The sequence below is a fragment of the Leptonychotes weddellii genome, chromosome 13 (assembly GCF_054177405.1).
Source record: "Leptonychotes weddellii isolate Sample4059 chromosome 13, ASM5417740v2, whole genome shotgun sequence".
NCBI classification, from domain to species: domain Eukaryota; kingdom Metazoa; phylum Chordata; class Mammalia; order Carnivora; family Phocidae; genus Leptonychotes; species Leptonychotes weddellii.
In genome coordinates this window covers 47,445,084-47,461,634 of record NC_138381.1, presented here as the reverse complement: position 1 = coordinate 47,461,634, position 16,551 = coordinate 47,445,084, and the positions used below count along the sequence as shown (strand labels likewise).

General features: G+C 35.6%; 1 protein-coding gene across 4 annotated transcripts in view; it reads left to right on the top strand.

Annotated features, from left to right (window-relative positions):
• The window catches only part of METTL4 (methyltransferase 4, N6-adenosine), a 41,922-nt gene extending 30,719 nt beyond the window's left edge, over nt 1-11,203 (top strand). For 3 of the 4 annotated variants that reach the window (XM_031033326.2, XM_031033315.2, XM_031033322.2), the window contains exons 7-9: nt 1,055-1,161; nt 1,547-1,638; nt 7,487-11,203. In XM_031033326.2, coding sequence (XP_030889186.2) covers nt 1,055-1,161; nt 1,547-1,638; nt 7,487-7,632 — 345 coding nt within the window. In that variant the 3' untranslated portion in view covers nt 7,633-11,203. The remainder of the gene's footprint in view (nt 1-1,054; nt 1,162-1,546; nt 1,639-7,486) is intronic. The other variant, XM_081801551.1, reaches the window with a different exon arrangement.
• Nucleotides 11,204-16,551: the final 5,348 nt, after the last annotated feature.

Genomic DNA, 16,551 nt, shown 5'->3' with positions numbered 1-16,551 from the left:
TGAATATAAAATATATCCAAATAATAAGAATTTGCCTGTATTTATACAGCACTGTGTGGAAGAGATGCTGTCTCTCTTGGGCCCTAGAGGTGATAATAGGACTTTACTGATTTGGCTTTTTAGTTATCTTGATACTTAGTAAAAGGTTCAATAGATAATAGCTGTGAATATTCTGATGGTGAAAATATGTATTTTAATGGCTAGTTAATTGATATTGCTATTATAAATTGTGTTTTCAATTTGATTAGCTTTAAGTGAGTCTTTGAGAGTATGATCACTCCAGGATGAAATGACAAAATTGAATTTCTGGATTAAAATGCCAAGGGATTAGACTAAGTATTGTCTATCTTATCAGTCTCTGAGCTTTTTTTTATTACTAATTCTAGCTCTGACAGTATTTAATGACACTGTATTCTGTAAAGTTTAATAAGATATACTTTATTATAATCCACTTAGTCACATTGCCAGTAATCAGTAAATATTATTTGAATGAATAAATGAATTAATGATAACATGGTTTCAGGAATACATTTTAATGAAAAGTAGATTTTTATGTGTAAGATGATAAAGTGATATTTAAAATATGTTAGTCCCTTATAGCTGCTCTGTCCAAGTGATGCTCACTAGCCATGTGTGGCTCTTTAGCACCTGAAATGTGGCTTGTCAAAATTGAATTGATGTTAAGTGTAAAATATACATTGGATTTCAAACACCTAGTATGAAAGAAGAAATGTAACATACCTCAGTAACTTTTTGAATTTATTACATATTGAAATAGTATTTTGGATATGTGAGACTAAACTAGATATATAATTAAAATTGCTTCCACATTCTTCTTACTTTTTTTAATGTTTAATGTTAGTAGAAAATTTAAATTACTCATGTGGTTTGCATTTGTGGCTTACATTTATTTTTATTGGATAGCACTAGCCCAGAGGTTTAATTTCTTTCTCTTTGGCAGAAACTGTATAGTGATAGAAAAAAAGCCAAACTCTTTCCTGGATATTTACAGATGTATGGTTCTATTTTGTTTTGTTTTTTTGTCTCCTATCAGATCACCAATTCAGGAGAATTTGTGTTCCCATTAGATTCTCCGCACAAAAAGCCTTATGAAGGTCTTATACTGGGGAGAGTTCGAGAAAAAACTGCTGTACCGTTAAGGTAGGAAAAGTGATTTTTCAAAATTGTATAAATGTATACAAAATTGTATAAATGTATACAAAATTAATAGTATAATGATCATTGATTTTCCTTAATTTTTACATTTTTGAAAATCTGAAAATGGCCCAGACAAGTGTGAATGGTATGGTACATGAAATTTTATATTATCTTTTATCTAGTGTGTAAGTGTCATTATTGAAGAAAAGGAAATTTTTGGTAATGTCTCAGTACTTAAATTGCTGATTTACATTATTGCTTCTATTCTTGAATTTATTTTTAAATTCAGATTCTATTTGAAAGGTGAAAAAAATCAAGGCAACTGTGACTTATATATGAAAAATTGTCCTTTAAAATATAATTTACTTTGTTGTTTTGTTTTAATTAGGAATGAAGATGTAAAAGTACTTCCCATTCCAGATCACAAGTTAATTGTCAGTGTGCCCTGTACTCTTCATTCACATAAGCCACCGCTTGCTGGTATGTTTTTATAAAATAGAATTGTTATGACGTCTGTCAAATTGAAGAAAGGATTGAATTTAGTATTTGAATGGTATAGAGATTGGAAATTAAATTGGATGTTTTATTTTTGTTAATACTCTAAAATTTTACAGCAGAATTTATGAATAGTGTTTTTATTTATTTTGTTACAAAAGCTTTATTGTTTTCATTTGGTCCCTGACTTGAGAGAGGGCTCTATGATGGTTAGAGGGCTGCCTAGTGGCTGCAGGGAGAGGCACAGGCAGAAGCTCTGACATCAGGGGGATGTGGAGGTGCCTGTCAAAGGCTGCTGGGCTCTGGAAGCTCCTAGTTGTGCTTGAGGATGAGCCTTTTGAAGAGATACTTGACTGGCCCGGCCCAGCCCAGGACCAGCCACCAACCAACCTGTGGAGGTTAGTCAGGTGGTCACCCAAGTTCTTGATGAGTTTTGCCTCCTCATCTGGAAGTGGCTCTCCAGGAAGTCACACAGATGGGGATTTAATGGGCAGAACCCAGAGCATACATATCCAGAAGGGCCTGGTTCAGGTTGTTCTTCAGGGCCGTGCAGCTTCCATGGCATCTACGGCTTTGCCTCACTCATTTTGGGAGGGATTCTTCATGTTTTGGAAAGGGCGTGGCTGCCGCACTGGTTTTGCATCTTCTAAGAGATGCCTGGCCAACTTGAGGAAGAAGTGCCTAGGCCTTCCGGAGTCACATTGTCACAGTCCAAATAGAAGCCCTGAGAGGTGGATGTAAGAGGTCTGCAAATACAGGTTGACCAGACAGTTAACAGTGGCCTCCACCTTGGGAGAATTATTCTGAGGAATCTGGGAGCTCACCGTTTGTCAGCAATAAGGAGCTAACCACAAAAAATGGGGTGGCTGGTCCTGGAGGTTGTTCCTGGAAAGGAGATTGGAAGGTGGTCGGAGGGTAGTCAGAGATTGGAAGAAGGGGGTCCCTGGGTCTGTTCCATCCAGAGACTGTTGAACAAGATTATTGAACCGTTGAAGCAAGAGATAGGTTTGTGGGATTGCCAGCTGCGCTGTATAGATTAGTTTTATTTCACCTCTGCTTTTCCTTTTATACCATTTTTTTTAGGTTCCCCTTATTATTGTTTGTTACTCCCTCACTGTCCTTGATAGACTAAAGACTGTTGGGGCAGCTAAGGATTGTAGTTCTACTAGGGGCTTTATTTCACTATGAGGGCTCTATCCCTTGCTTGTTTTGAAACCAGGAGCTCAGAAAAGCAGACAGAGAGAGATAGTGAGAATCCCCTTGATACTTGGTAGAGATTCAGTTTTATGTTGAGGTAGTGTTGCTTTTCTGAACTATTGGAAAGGTAATTGCTGCAGCCTAGAATTCTTACTAGCCTTAATGCTTTATTTAGTAAAATGTTCATCATTCAGTGAAACTAAGCAGCAAGGAATAATGGAAAGTTTTAGCTTTGGAGATTGACTAACATGAGTTTGAATCCTGGCTCTGCTACTTAATGAGTTACTCTAACCATTTTTTACCTCAGAGTCCTCATTTAAAGAGCGACTAATGATATTTAATCTTTTAGAGTTGTGAGGATTGCTTATAATATATTTGAAATTCTGTAGTATATAGTAGAAGCTCTGTAAATGCTAAATTTTTCAAGTGAGAGTTTAAAAAAATAGGAATGTAGGGGCACCTGGGTGGCTCAGTCACTTAAGTGTCCGACTCTTGATTTTGGCTCAGGTCATGATCCTCAGGGTTGTGACATCAAGCCCCCATGTCAGGCTCCTCACTGGGCATGGAGCCTGCTTAAGATTCTCTCTCTCTCTCTCCCTTTCTCTGTGCTCCCCCCCAAAAAATAGGAATGTAAGTCCTTGAGACATACTCAATTTGTGATTGTTTCCTATTCAAAAAATTTGAGGAATATTTTTTTTATTAATTTGGTGATCCCTGCTTAAAAAACCCAAAACATTTAAGCTACCACTCAGGAAAACTACAGGGTCCCCAGCCTATCATATTATTTTGTAGAATATGGGCTAGTTCATGAGCTAGAATACATAGGAAAGTGAATACAGAGTCTCAAGGTAATTTTTATTGATAGCGCTTAGGATTTCTGTTATCTTAAATTGCTTATGCAGAAGAATTTGTAGTGTTACTTCATTTGAGAAATACTCAGATGTTTTCCTGATGATCCATTCTTGACTTAGAGGCATGCTGAGTGAATAATTATCTTTAAGCTTTGTACTGTCATAGACTCTTAATTGCATTAATATTATGACTTAAATGAGTGACATTGTACTGTTCTTTGAGAAAAAAATTGTTTGGTACCAGTATTCAATGGAGGGAATCTAATTTGTATCCTTCTAATTTGAATTTTCTCTATCATTTAGTGAGTATCAAAAGCGTAATTTAGTGTTCGTCGTAGGGCTTATTTTTTTACTTTTAAAAGCCAAGACCCAACCTTTCATTCTCAATTTATAGTTAAACTGTTTATCAATTCCTTTTACATAGGATCAAATTATGTTTAAAGATTAATCTTAAAAAACAAGGTTTTAAAATAGTAAATAAAAATTAGTCTTTTATTAATCCTAATAAAAATCAGCCTATATCTATGAAGTGCAGTTCTGCCATATTCCCAGTAGAGGGCAGCACAAACACATTTTTTTTTTTTTTTAGGATTGAGATCTTTTAAAAAAAGAAAAGTTAGATTTTGCGGGGGGCCAGGGGGTAATCCATATGACTTGATATGTAATCCTTATATTTTGGTTAGGTGGTGGTAGACAAGAAGTATTTGTAACCATATATTTTTGAATTTATGTTACTACATAGCCAGTGCATATATTTTTAGGTATAGAGCTATACAAATTAAAGCCATCAAAAAACAATTTCTGCATTGTATTTCACTCTGAAATCCTAACTCTAGGTTTTAGGATAGTACATGTTCTATATGTGATGCTTAGAACTTTTACATGTAAATGTTCTTAAACTGTTTTATGTAAATTCATAAAATAAAATGTTCTCTCTTTTGCTTCTAGAGGCACCAAGATTTTTAAAAAAATTTAATTTTTTAAAGTAATTAATTTTTTATTATGTTATGTTAATCACTATATATTATATCATTAGTTTTTGATGTAGTGTTCTATGATTCATTGTTTTTGTATAACACCCAGTGCTCCATTCAGTACGTGCCCTCTTTAATACCCATCACCAGGCTAACCCATCCCCCCACCCAAACATTTTTAATTTATTGCTACATTTACTCTGTTTTTAAATTTTGAAGTTTCCTGCTACAGATTAAAAGATAAGCCTTCAATAGCTATGGCTTGTAATCTAACAATTATAAATGTTTATAAAATTTAAAGATTTAAAAGTATTTGGATCAAAATTGTTTTTTGTATTTTACCTTAGAGGAATTTCCACTCCTTTTACTACTTTACTCACTAACAGTTTCTATCTGAAGAGTAAAACACAGTTTGATAAGATTCTGTGCACTGTGTTGGAGCCCCTTCTCCCCTAACCCTGCCCTTTGTTCCCAGAGCAAAAGGGGAATGACTGGCTATGTGTGGATTGTTTCTTCTTCTTTGATTAGAAGTATGTTTTGCTAATGTCAGATGTTATATAATTATCTAAGTATATGTATATGTCCTATTCTTTAATTTATACATTTGAATTTACTTTTTAAAAATTGAGGTATAATTAACATACACCAGTATATTAGTTTCAGGTGTACAATGATTTGATGTATATATATATTGAGAAATGATCACCAATCCATAAGTCTAGTTAACATCCATTACCACACATAGTTACAAAATGTTTTCTTTGTGATTAGAACTTTTAAGATCTCGAGTTTACTTTTAAACTGATATTTAAAATTAGTAAGAATAAAACATTTCCATTCATTTGCTTTTATTTCTTTTGCTTTGTTTTGAAATGTGGTTAACATTTTAAAAATATTACTTCTTGACTTTCTATTTTTCTCAACCAGAAAGGAAAAAAAAAACCATGCAGAAATGTGTTACATTGAGAAAGTAGGAGGTAGTAAATGGGTTTAGGTTTTATGTACTATATTTGTCAACTCCCAAGTGCCTGGCCATCTTTTTCTACTAGATTGTGTACTCTTAGAAAACATGGATATCTGTTTCCTTTGTTAAGTTCCATAATACTGATTATAGTGGATGCTCAGAATAGTAAGCGTTTTTGACTGGCTGACTCCCGCCTGTTTGGACTCCAGATTATGGTTTAAGAATAGAATTGCTAATGTATTTGTACCAAAACACTGAACAAACAAACAGAAACAAAGAAAACTTTGCTTCATATAACTTTAGACCACATTAAAAGTGAATTGAGGTTGATAAGGCATTGAATTCATGGAGAAAAAATGGAAGAGTGATATAAGTTTATTGTCCTCTAAGACTCTGGGGAAGTCTTTCTCTCTCAGGTTTAATAACATTTAATTATACACTTATTTTTTTTTAAGATTTTATTTATTTATTTGAGAGAGAGAATGAGAGAGAGAGAGCACATGAGAGGGGGGAGGATCAGAGGGAGAAGCAGACCCCCTGCTAAGCAAGGAGCCCGATATGGGACTCGATCCCAGGACTCCAGGATCATGACCTGAGCTGAAGGCAGTCGCTTAACCAACTGAGCCACCCAGGCGCCCTAATTATACACTTATGAAAGGACTAGAAGTCTCATGTTAGCATCCCCTAAAAGCTATCAAAGCCCAAATTTGACTTCAGTTGGGTTATAGACAATGAATGCTTTAAATTCTTTGATTTTTGATAAACAGGACCAATACTTTTATAGAAATAAACAGTTCTTTTGCTGTGAGAGTGATTGGGAGAACATTATGAACATGAAAATTTTTTTATATATTTTCTTTTAAACTTTACCTATATCAAGTACTCCTAAGGAATACTTACCATTCCTCTTTAGGAATTTGATAAATTTCTTCCAAGCTCAATCTTCTATAGTAATTAAGAACTATATTTAAAAAATGCTCTTCTAGGACTTTTCATCCCTGAATTGTTATTTTCATACCCAGTTCCTATAATGTGGTTAATATAGCTAACCAGCAATGATCAAGGTTAAACTGATTTAAATATTTGTAATCCAAGTGAACATGTGCTTTAAAAAAAAAAAAAAACTTTTATCGTGTTTTCTTTCTGTTACTGTGTATCATAGCATTTAGTCAATATCTGTATGAGGTAGCTTTTTCCTGATAAAATACAATTTTTAGTAGTTATTATTACATTACATAAGGACTACTTGTGGAAATACTATGGTGAAATTTTAGGTAAAAAGGATCTATACTTTGGAAATGATGGAATGTGCTACCAAGTCATAGCTATGAGGGTATTGTATTTGTTATTTATATTGTTCAATATTTTTATCGGTATCCAGTTCTTCATTTACTGCTCTCTTGCTGATATATATGCTTGCAGAAACTTATATTTTATCTCAGTTTTTAAGTGGGTTATTTTTGTGTTGTTTCTATATACTTCTTTTTCATGCACAGATTACATTTATTAAAAAAATTAAGTTAGTACTCAGGAGATATGTTAGCAGTAATGGAAAACTGAAAAGTCACCTGTGAGGGTGTTAAAATTCTTATTTCTCATCTGCAAATGAAAACTGATAATCAAGACTCTTGAAATTTCTGATGGTGTGTTTCCAATCTCAGGAGTGGTTATTTCAAATGACTTCTAACTACAAATAGTAAAGCCTGTGATGAAATCCTTGCAATTAATTAGCTGTCCCTTTTTTTTTTGTTTAAGGAAACATTCCCGCTTTTCTGCTTTAAACTGCTAAAAGGAAATTGATTCCTTTCTTAATAGTAATTTTTGTGTTTTTTCTCTTTTTTGGACAGAGGTTCTAAAAGACTATATCAAGCCAGATGGGGAATGTTTGGAATTGTTTGCTCGAAATTTACAGCCAGGTTGGACTAGTTGGGGCAACGAAGTTCTCAAATTTCAACACATGGATTATTTTGTTGCTCTGCAGTCTAGAAGCTGACTATGATCTTAAAGTTGTGATTTTCTTCACTTTTTCCTCAACCCTTTTTCCTTCATTCTAACTGATATTTCCTTTTCTTACCAACCAGTATGCTTAGAAATGTAAACAGGACTTGGTTTCCACTTTGGTGGAAGTGACTAGTCTTTATGTAATTTTGAGATGAATTTACTTCCGTTGCACTAGTAGTCCCCATTATTCCGGATTCACTGCAAATAAAGAGGTAAGCAGTTAGAAAAATGACAAGACTTTGTTATCGAAAAAGTTCGGAAAGCACGCACTATGGACCAGAGGTCATAATTCTGCCTATGGATGTGTTTCATTTGGCCCATATGGTGTTACAAAAGAAATTTGAACCATCATTCTGAAAATTTGAACCATCATTCTGAAAAATCTACACATAAAGTGTAGATTTTTGCTTTTCTCTAAACATCAGAAGCTCTGGCTGCATTGAGGTCTGTATTCTTTCCTGGCATCAGTCAGTAGGACCCAGTGGTAGCAGCTCACTTGGGAAGGGACATGGGCTCTGCAGTTTACCACAAAAACACTTGCTCCATGCCACTCACTTGTATTGTCTACATGGCCCCTGTGCAACCCAAATTTATGATCTCTGGTATACTGTTGCATTCTGGAAAAAATATTGAGAGACCTGCCGAGTACCTCATTATTGTACTGAGCTTATGAAACCTTTTTGGAGGGTTTTAAATTGCATTCAAGGTCACTTTTCTTTTTTTTTAATTTTTTTAATTTTTATTATTATTTTTTATTTTTTATTTATTTGAGAGAGAGAGAATGAGAGAGAGAGCACATGAGAGAGGGGAGGGTCAGAGGGAGAAGCAGACTCCCTGCCGAGCAGGGAGCCCGATGCGGGACTCGATCCCGGGACTCCAGGATCATGACCTGAGCCGAAGGCAGTCGCTTAACCAACTGAGCCACCCAGGCGCCGCTTAAGGTCACTTTTCAAGTACTTCTTAGTTTTGCTTGGTTTTCTAGAAGATTTAAAGAGTATTTCTTATAAAAATGTCAGAAGATGGGGCGCCTGGGTGGTCGTTAATCATCTGCCTTCGGCTCAGGTCATGATCCCAGGGTCCTGGGATCAAGCCCCGCGTCGGGATCCCTGCTCCGTGGGAAGCCTGCTTCTCCCTCTCCCACTCCCCCTGCTTGTGTTCCCTCTCTCACTGTCTCTCTGTCAAATAAATAAATAAATAAATAAATAAAATCTTAAAAAAAAAAATGTCAGAAGATAATACCGCTTATGATTTAAAAGATATTTATATTATTTACAGATTTTCCACAAATATTTTTTTACTAAGTAAAATATTTTTTACTGAAATGATTCTTTGAAAAGCATGCTGATTTGTTGTGTATAACCTTTTTTTAAATTGAGATACAATTTCACATAAAATTCTCCAATTTTTACTATAGGATTCAGTGAGTTTAGAAAACATATACTATGGTTGTCTGTCTACCACCATAATCATGATATAGAACGTTTTCTTCACCTCCAAAACTCATGTGTTCAATTACAGTCAATCCCTTCCTCCCATCCCTGGCATTTGGTGAACAATGATTTGTTTTCTATCATTAGTTTTGCTTTCTTAGAATTTCATATAAACAGAATCATAGAATATGTAATCTATTGTATCTGGCTTCTTTCACTTAGCATTTTGACAAAAGTATTTATATAATTTACAGCTTTTCTACAAATATTTATCTGCTAAATAAAATGTTAGATTGAGATGGTTATCTGACACGTTTGCCAATTTGTTTACTGATTTTGCCAATGAAAAAATGTTATTTTTGAAGTTTGTTCATTCTTTGTGTGAATATATATTATAGGCTTAACTTTGTATTTATAGGGATACTCTTACTTGTTATTGAAATGAAAAAAGGCATTAAACTTGAAGTAAACATCTCACAACCTTATTTGAAACTCTTTCCAGCCTCTTGTACTATTTATAGGTTTTATATAATTTGTGGAAACGTTTTATTCTCACCAAGTTTTTGGACTTTTATTTTTGCACCACAAATACTGATACTTGAGAGAAAAAGAGAATTTTTATTCACTGAATGTGGTATTCAAGACACAGAGGGTTGGTTTTTTGTGTGTGTGTGTGTTTTGTTTTAGACACAGAAGTTGTAGTCTTAGCTCTGTTCCTAAGTTGTACAACCTGTGGGCCTTGTTTGTAATACCTGTTTAATTATTGGGCTCTTTTTTGACCAAAAGATCATTCTGGAAAATGGAACAGTCACATACCTTGTGAGAACAAAAAGGCCAGACTAAGAGCATTGAACTTTGACTTCATTACCCCTGAGTTTTAGCCAACTGACCTAATGAACTTTATTATTCATTTAATGTTATATCTTCATTCAGAGATTTTTATATTGCTTTTAAAGCCTGTAAGGATTTTATTTTCTATCATATTTTTTTACAGACTTAAAGTCTTTTAGGACTCTTGGAAATGCTTAGACAAAGGGATAGAGCTAATGTTTGTTGAATAGTGTGTTACTCTTTGCTATGCTTTTTACATTTTATTGCATTTAATCCTTGTACAGTCCTGAGAGTATTATCTCCATTTAATAGTCAAGAAAACTGAGGCCCAGGAGACTATTTTGTCCTAAAACCTATGGTAGGTATTGGAACTAGGATTAGAACGCACAGCTCCCTGACTTGTAGCCCAGCCCTAGAGTTTGGTTTGATTTGGAGGCCATGCAATCACAATTGGCATCCTGAGCAACCACACAAAAAGCCATTTCACCTGCACATGGTTAACGGCGGACACCACACTCGAGAAACTTTGGGGAATCTTGCCTCATAAGATTGTATCCTTAGAATTCGTGGCCTTTCTCTTGACACTCTTTCACCTTCCCATTCAGGGTCCATTAGAGTAAAATCACAGAGCAGGTAACTGCTCTTTTGCAAGCAGATCCTCTATAAGTTGGTCCTTTTTGTCTTCCTTTCTTAGAAAGGGGAAGTAATAATTCTTATTTCTTAAGTTGTTATGAGGATTAAATGAGTTAACACATGTAAGGCACTTAGAACTGTACTTGGAATATTTTAAGCAATCAATGTTTGAACTCTTCACGTATTTTTTAGTTTCAGGTCAAAAAGGTTTTCTTTCACAATTTGTACTCCAGTTTGGGGGATTCACCTGCATACTGTCCACAGAGTTTTTCTGTCTAAACATCATATTTTCTTGATCTTTTTCTTAAGATCAGATTTCCTAGCTTGCACCCGGTTTCATACATGAGGAAGCTTTGAAATCCATCATTTCCATTGTGGTCCTGCCTGGAAATAAATAATTAAAAACAAAACAAAGGCCACATGTAGCTTTGGATTTCAACTCTTGACTCTGAACTTCATTGTTACTGTACATTGTTCTTTGATGACTTCCATAGGTGGTTAATTGGTGGCCTTTCTGATGTTTCTTCTATATTCAGAAACTTTAGGCTCATGTCACATTAATTTTGGTTCAGAATAGATCTGTTACACTTTGATGGATAATCTGTTACACTTGCAGGACCTTGATTTTTATGTGCAACAGCTGTGGACTGAATGCACCCTCCCAAAATTCACATGCTGAAACTCTAACCCTCAATGTGATGGTATTTAGGGGTGGGGCCTTTGGGAGGCAATTAGGGTTAGATTAGGTCATCAGTGGCGGGGGCCCTCATAATAGGATTAATGGCTTTATAAAAAGAAACATGGGATCTCACTCTGCATGCAAGGACCAACAAAAGGCTAGGTGGGGACATAACCAGGAAGATGGCTCTTACTGGGAACCTGACCATGCTGACACCTGATCTTGAACTTTCAACCTCTGGAACCCCAAAGAATAAATGTTTATTATGTAAGTCACCCAGTCTATGGTAATTTGTTATAGTAGCCTGGAACCACCAAAGAAATTTCTCATTGATAAGATACCCATCAAGTAAATAAGGCCTTTTTCTTTAGATAGTCTGAAAGTGAGAATAGGTTTTTCTTCTTGGATGTCAACATTTGAGCTCCCTCAAAAAAGCCAGTGTCACTGAGGGCTGGTTGTCTTCTTGGAGGAGGACAGAGAGATTAGTCCATGACTCAGGTCTGGGCCTGGCTTTAATTGCTACCTTGCTCTGTCCTTGCTGTAGGCTGTATCTACCTTGTCCTATTCTAATCCTTCAAATTCTATGACTCAAACTCATTCTTACCAGAAACCCCAAATGCACCTTTTCAGATTTGGTACCCTAGAGACATACCTTTAGTGAATTTTTATATATTCAGCTTCAGTGAAACTTTGGGTTTTCTACTGAAGGTGATTCAGAGGAGGATTATAAACACATTAAAGGCCCTCCCTTCCCTGAAGGCCTGCCACACCCTGGGAAGCACCACAGCACTGTTGGCATAGTTCTCTGGTTATCAGAGTTCTTTTACTTCAGTTATGTCATTTTACCCTCAAAGCAGTTTTATAAAGTTGTGGTTATAATGAGGGAACAGGTTCATAGAGGCTAGCTGACATGGCTAATAAGTGATAACCAGGACTTGAATTCTGATTCCTAAATTAACGCACTTGATGTATCATGTTTGTTAATGAACCTGAGATCTTAATAATAGGCTCATTAGCTGCTAATCAGAGGATCCATTGGGTAGCCTGAAGTAAATTTAGAATGGTTCATATATAATCATCCAAACATACCCTTCTCAATGTATGATATCATCAGTTTTAAGTTATTAACACAATATTTTCATTAGAGATTTTAGTGACATTGATTGATAGACGGAGTGCCACTCAGAATCACTCAGAATCAGATGGGCTGTGAAATCCTTTGACGTAAGCCGTTAGCATATTTACCATGCAGTTATGTGTTCCTCAGATTAGCCATTTTAAGTTCACATTTTTAAGGAAACTCTTATGCAAAATACAGATTTGGATTTGAAGATGGCTATTCAAGTAGTGAGAAAGGAGAGATTAAATAAGGTAAGTACAGGTGCAAATTATTTTATGTACCATAGTAATCTGTTACCAGTGTTTGGATGTATGGACAAACCCAGAATTACATAGACGGCCTTAATTCATGGTTCTACTGACGAGTCTGCTCCAGCTTGAAAGCAAGTCAGATTACCATGATAACTCCACAACCAGCCTTTTCCCTTAAATATTCCTAGGAGTTAACCTAAATCTTCTGGGACTTCTGTGAACTTGAGGGGAACTTCTTGGTCTTTTTCAGTAGCAGTCCAAGTCCTTGGGACCATGTAAAAACAAATTGATCTCTAGGGGTGGAGAACATGAGGAAACTATTTTTTTATTCACCTTCTCTGATTGGGCTTTGGCCTAATTATCAGATAACGGTGACACAACAATGGGATAACTTTGGATGACAACTAGGGCAAATGAGTGGTCACTTACAGTGTTAAGTCATTTTTGGTCAATATCTCTATGGAAAAACATAAGGTACCCAGATTGATTTTTAGCTGCTTCTCCCCAAATTGCCCACATATATCCTGATCGTTAGTCAAACTAGACTGTTGTTATTTGAATTTAGGACTCTGTGCTTTTGCTCATGAATCTTCCCCAGTCAGGAAAAAACTAGGCTGTGGGATCAGCTGGATCTATATTTTGAGTCTTGATATTCATCTTCTGAGTGACTGAGTAATTATTTAAACTATGCTTTCCTGTTTTCTGAAGAATAAGAAGGCTAATCTTTGGACTTTGTAGGATTATTATGAAGATGAAGTGAAATAAAGTATGTAAAGTTGCCTAGCATAGGACCTGGTACTTAGAAGTTATTCAATATATATGCTTATTTCTCTTTATTTACAGTCTTCCTGGCAACATGTCTTACTTCATGATCCACTTTTTTTTCCCCCCTAAAGGAAGGCTTTTTTTCTTGCTCTTAGAGCCGCTTTTTACGTGTATGGATTATCCAAATAGGTTTTCCCTCACATTTATCACGGAAAGAGAAAAGTGGTTTATTCTTTAGGTGGCTCACTGGAAAAAAATAAAAAATGACTTTATATCCTCTTGAATACCTTATGAGAGGAGGACGAATTTTTATTTATGTTTCTCCTACCAGCATACCTGGAACTGCCAGTATTTAATGAATGAATGAATGAACTAACTCTTGGCCTTCAAGTATCTTTGAATTCTGTTAAGTAGATAAGACTCGTGTAAGAAACCATTACAGCATAGCAAACCACAGTGTACAGTCAAAGATTAAGTGGTGGAATAGACAGAAAGTGATGCAGAAGTTTAGAAAAGCAGATTACTTAGAGATCACTAAGCAATGTGAGAAAACGGAGAGCAAACCAAGTCCTGATTAAATTTTGTTTTTTTTTCTAACTGTAATGATGTTACTAGACAGTAGGCAGCTAAAATGTGTGAGTTCAGAAGAATTACAAAGAAAGCATTTTGTTCTTTCTAGATTGTAAACTTTAAAATATTTTATATTTCTCTAGAAATATAGAGGATATTAGTACATGCAATTTATTTTATCAATTTGTTAGAACCAGAGGCTAAATTAACAGGAGTTTTTACTTACTTCTCTGTATTTTCCACCTTTTGAATGAAAATGTTATTTGGGCATCTTTTCTAGAGTTGTCTAGTAGGATTATTTTTATTATTTTAAAGCTGTGCTGAGGTATAATTGATATAAATTGCACATACTTACAATGTACAGTTTAATGAAGTTTGACTTCTGTTTATACCTGTGAAGCTACCATCACAAACAAGATAATAAACACAATCTTGGAAGATTTTGTCAAAGCCCTGTATATCTACGTTTTATTCCTGTGCAATAATATGCATTCTGTACCGTAGAATTGTGTGCATTTTCTAGAATTGTACATAGATGAAATTATACAGCATTCACTCTTATTTTTGTGTAGCTTCCCTTCACTCGACATCATTATTTTGAGATTCTTTGCGTGTGTATCAATAATTCATTCCTCTTCATTGCTGAGTAGTATTAAATTGTATGGACATACCACATCTTATCTTTTCATGTATTAGTTTTCTATTGCTGCCCTAACAAATTACCACAATCATAACGATTTAAAAGAACACTCATTATTAGTTTACAGTTTTGTAGGTCAGAATTCTGGGCAGTCTCACCTGAGTCACTGCCTAGGATGTCAGAAGACTAAAAACAAGGTGTTGGCTGGACTGAGCTCTTATCTGGAGGCTTTAGGGAAGAATCCATTTTCAACGTCATTCAGGTTGATTGCCAAGTACAGTTCTGTTTCTTTAATGGCTGTCACCTAGGAGCTGCGGCTCTCCAGTCCTTGCCCATGGCTCCCTCTATCTTCAAAGTCACAATAGCACATTGAGTACTTAGCCTTCGATTCTCTCTGACTTCCCCTTGTGCTGCCATCTAAAGAAAAGGCTTTTAAAAAGGGCCATTGTGATTTGATCAGACCCACCTGAATAATCTCCCTTTTGTGAGTGATATGTGATCATATTCACGGGTTCCAACCAAATTCAAAGGGGAGATTTTATAAGTGAGAAGCTCTTTGGGAGTCATTCTTAGAATTTTGCCTACCATGGGCCCAGTTTCTGGCCTCCAGCGATCCATGTCTGTCCCACTGTAAAATACATTAGCACCTTCCCAAGGTTTGCAAGGATATCATTCCATCAGTTCAAAGTCCAGGATCTCATCTAAATTTCTTCAGCTTGAAAGTCTCAAATCTCATCCTTTAAGTCATGTAAATCAGGTTAGAACAGAGGCATCAGGGGGCACTTGGGTGGCTCAGTCGTTAAACATCTGACTTCGTCTCAGGTCATGGTCCCAGGGTCCAGGGATCGAGCCCCACATCGGGCTCCCTGCTCAGCTGGAAGCCTGCTTCTCTCTCCCACTCCCCCTCCTTGTGTTCCCTCTTTCTCTGTGTCTCTCTCTGTCAAATAATAAAAAAAAGAAGAACAGAGGCTTCTGGTATAATCCATTAAGCACAGCTTCAGGGCAAAAGTCCTCTCCATTAGTGGACCTGTGGAACTAAAGAATAAAATGACCTGCCTCCAACATAATCATCATACAATGGTGGGACATGCAAAGCTTAGGAGTTACAGCTATTCCAGTTTAAAAAGACGGGATATGGAAAAAAAAAAATGGCCTTACTTGTCCAAAACAGTTTGAATATCTAGCCAAGTGAACTCCAGGCAGACTTCCTTGATTAGACTCCAATGTAAGTTCAGTAAAACTTGGCCGTCACCTTGGCTTCCAGCTCTTGGCTCCACCCTCTGAGCTCTGGTTCAAGTCTCGGCTCTTGTTTCCATCCTTTGAGTTATCCTCCCTTTTCTATGAAAGGTAGCATGTGTCTACAGCTGACTTCTTTTATCAGCCTGCTTCCTGTCAGTATAATTTGTAGGGTATGACAGCCTTCTTTTCATTTTATACACTATCCCTTTTAGTCCAAGCTGGTATCATTTCTGCTGGCATAAATTCTTAAGAACCTTGTGAATCTTGTTTGGAATTTTTTTTTTAATGCTTTTTATCAACTTGGGGAAGTTCCCTTCTATTCCTATTGATTTGAGAGTTTTTATCATGACTAAATGTATTTTATCAGATGCCTTTTCTGTGTCAATTGACAAGATCATATGATTTTTCTTTAGTTTGTTAACATGATGTATTAACATTCACTGCTTTCAAATTATGAGGTAGCCTTTCAAATTGAATAAATCCCTCTTGGATGAAGTCTATAATCCTTTTTTATACACTGCTGTTTTTGGTTTGCTAATATTTAAAAAAAATCTTTACTGAACCCAAGATCATTTGCATTTTCTGTTATTTTTTCTTCTAGAAGTTTTATACAATTTGGTTTATGATCTATGTATAGTTATTTTTATGTATAGTGTGAGGTAAAGGTCAATGTTTATTTTTTTCCAAATGTATAGCCAATTAATACAGCACTAATTGTTGATAAATCTTTCTTTCCTGCTACTGAATTGCATT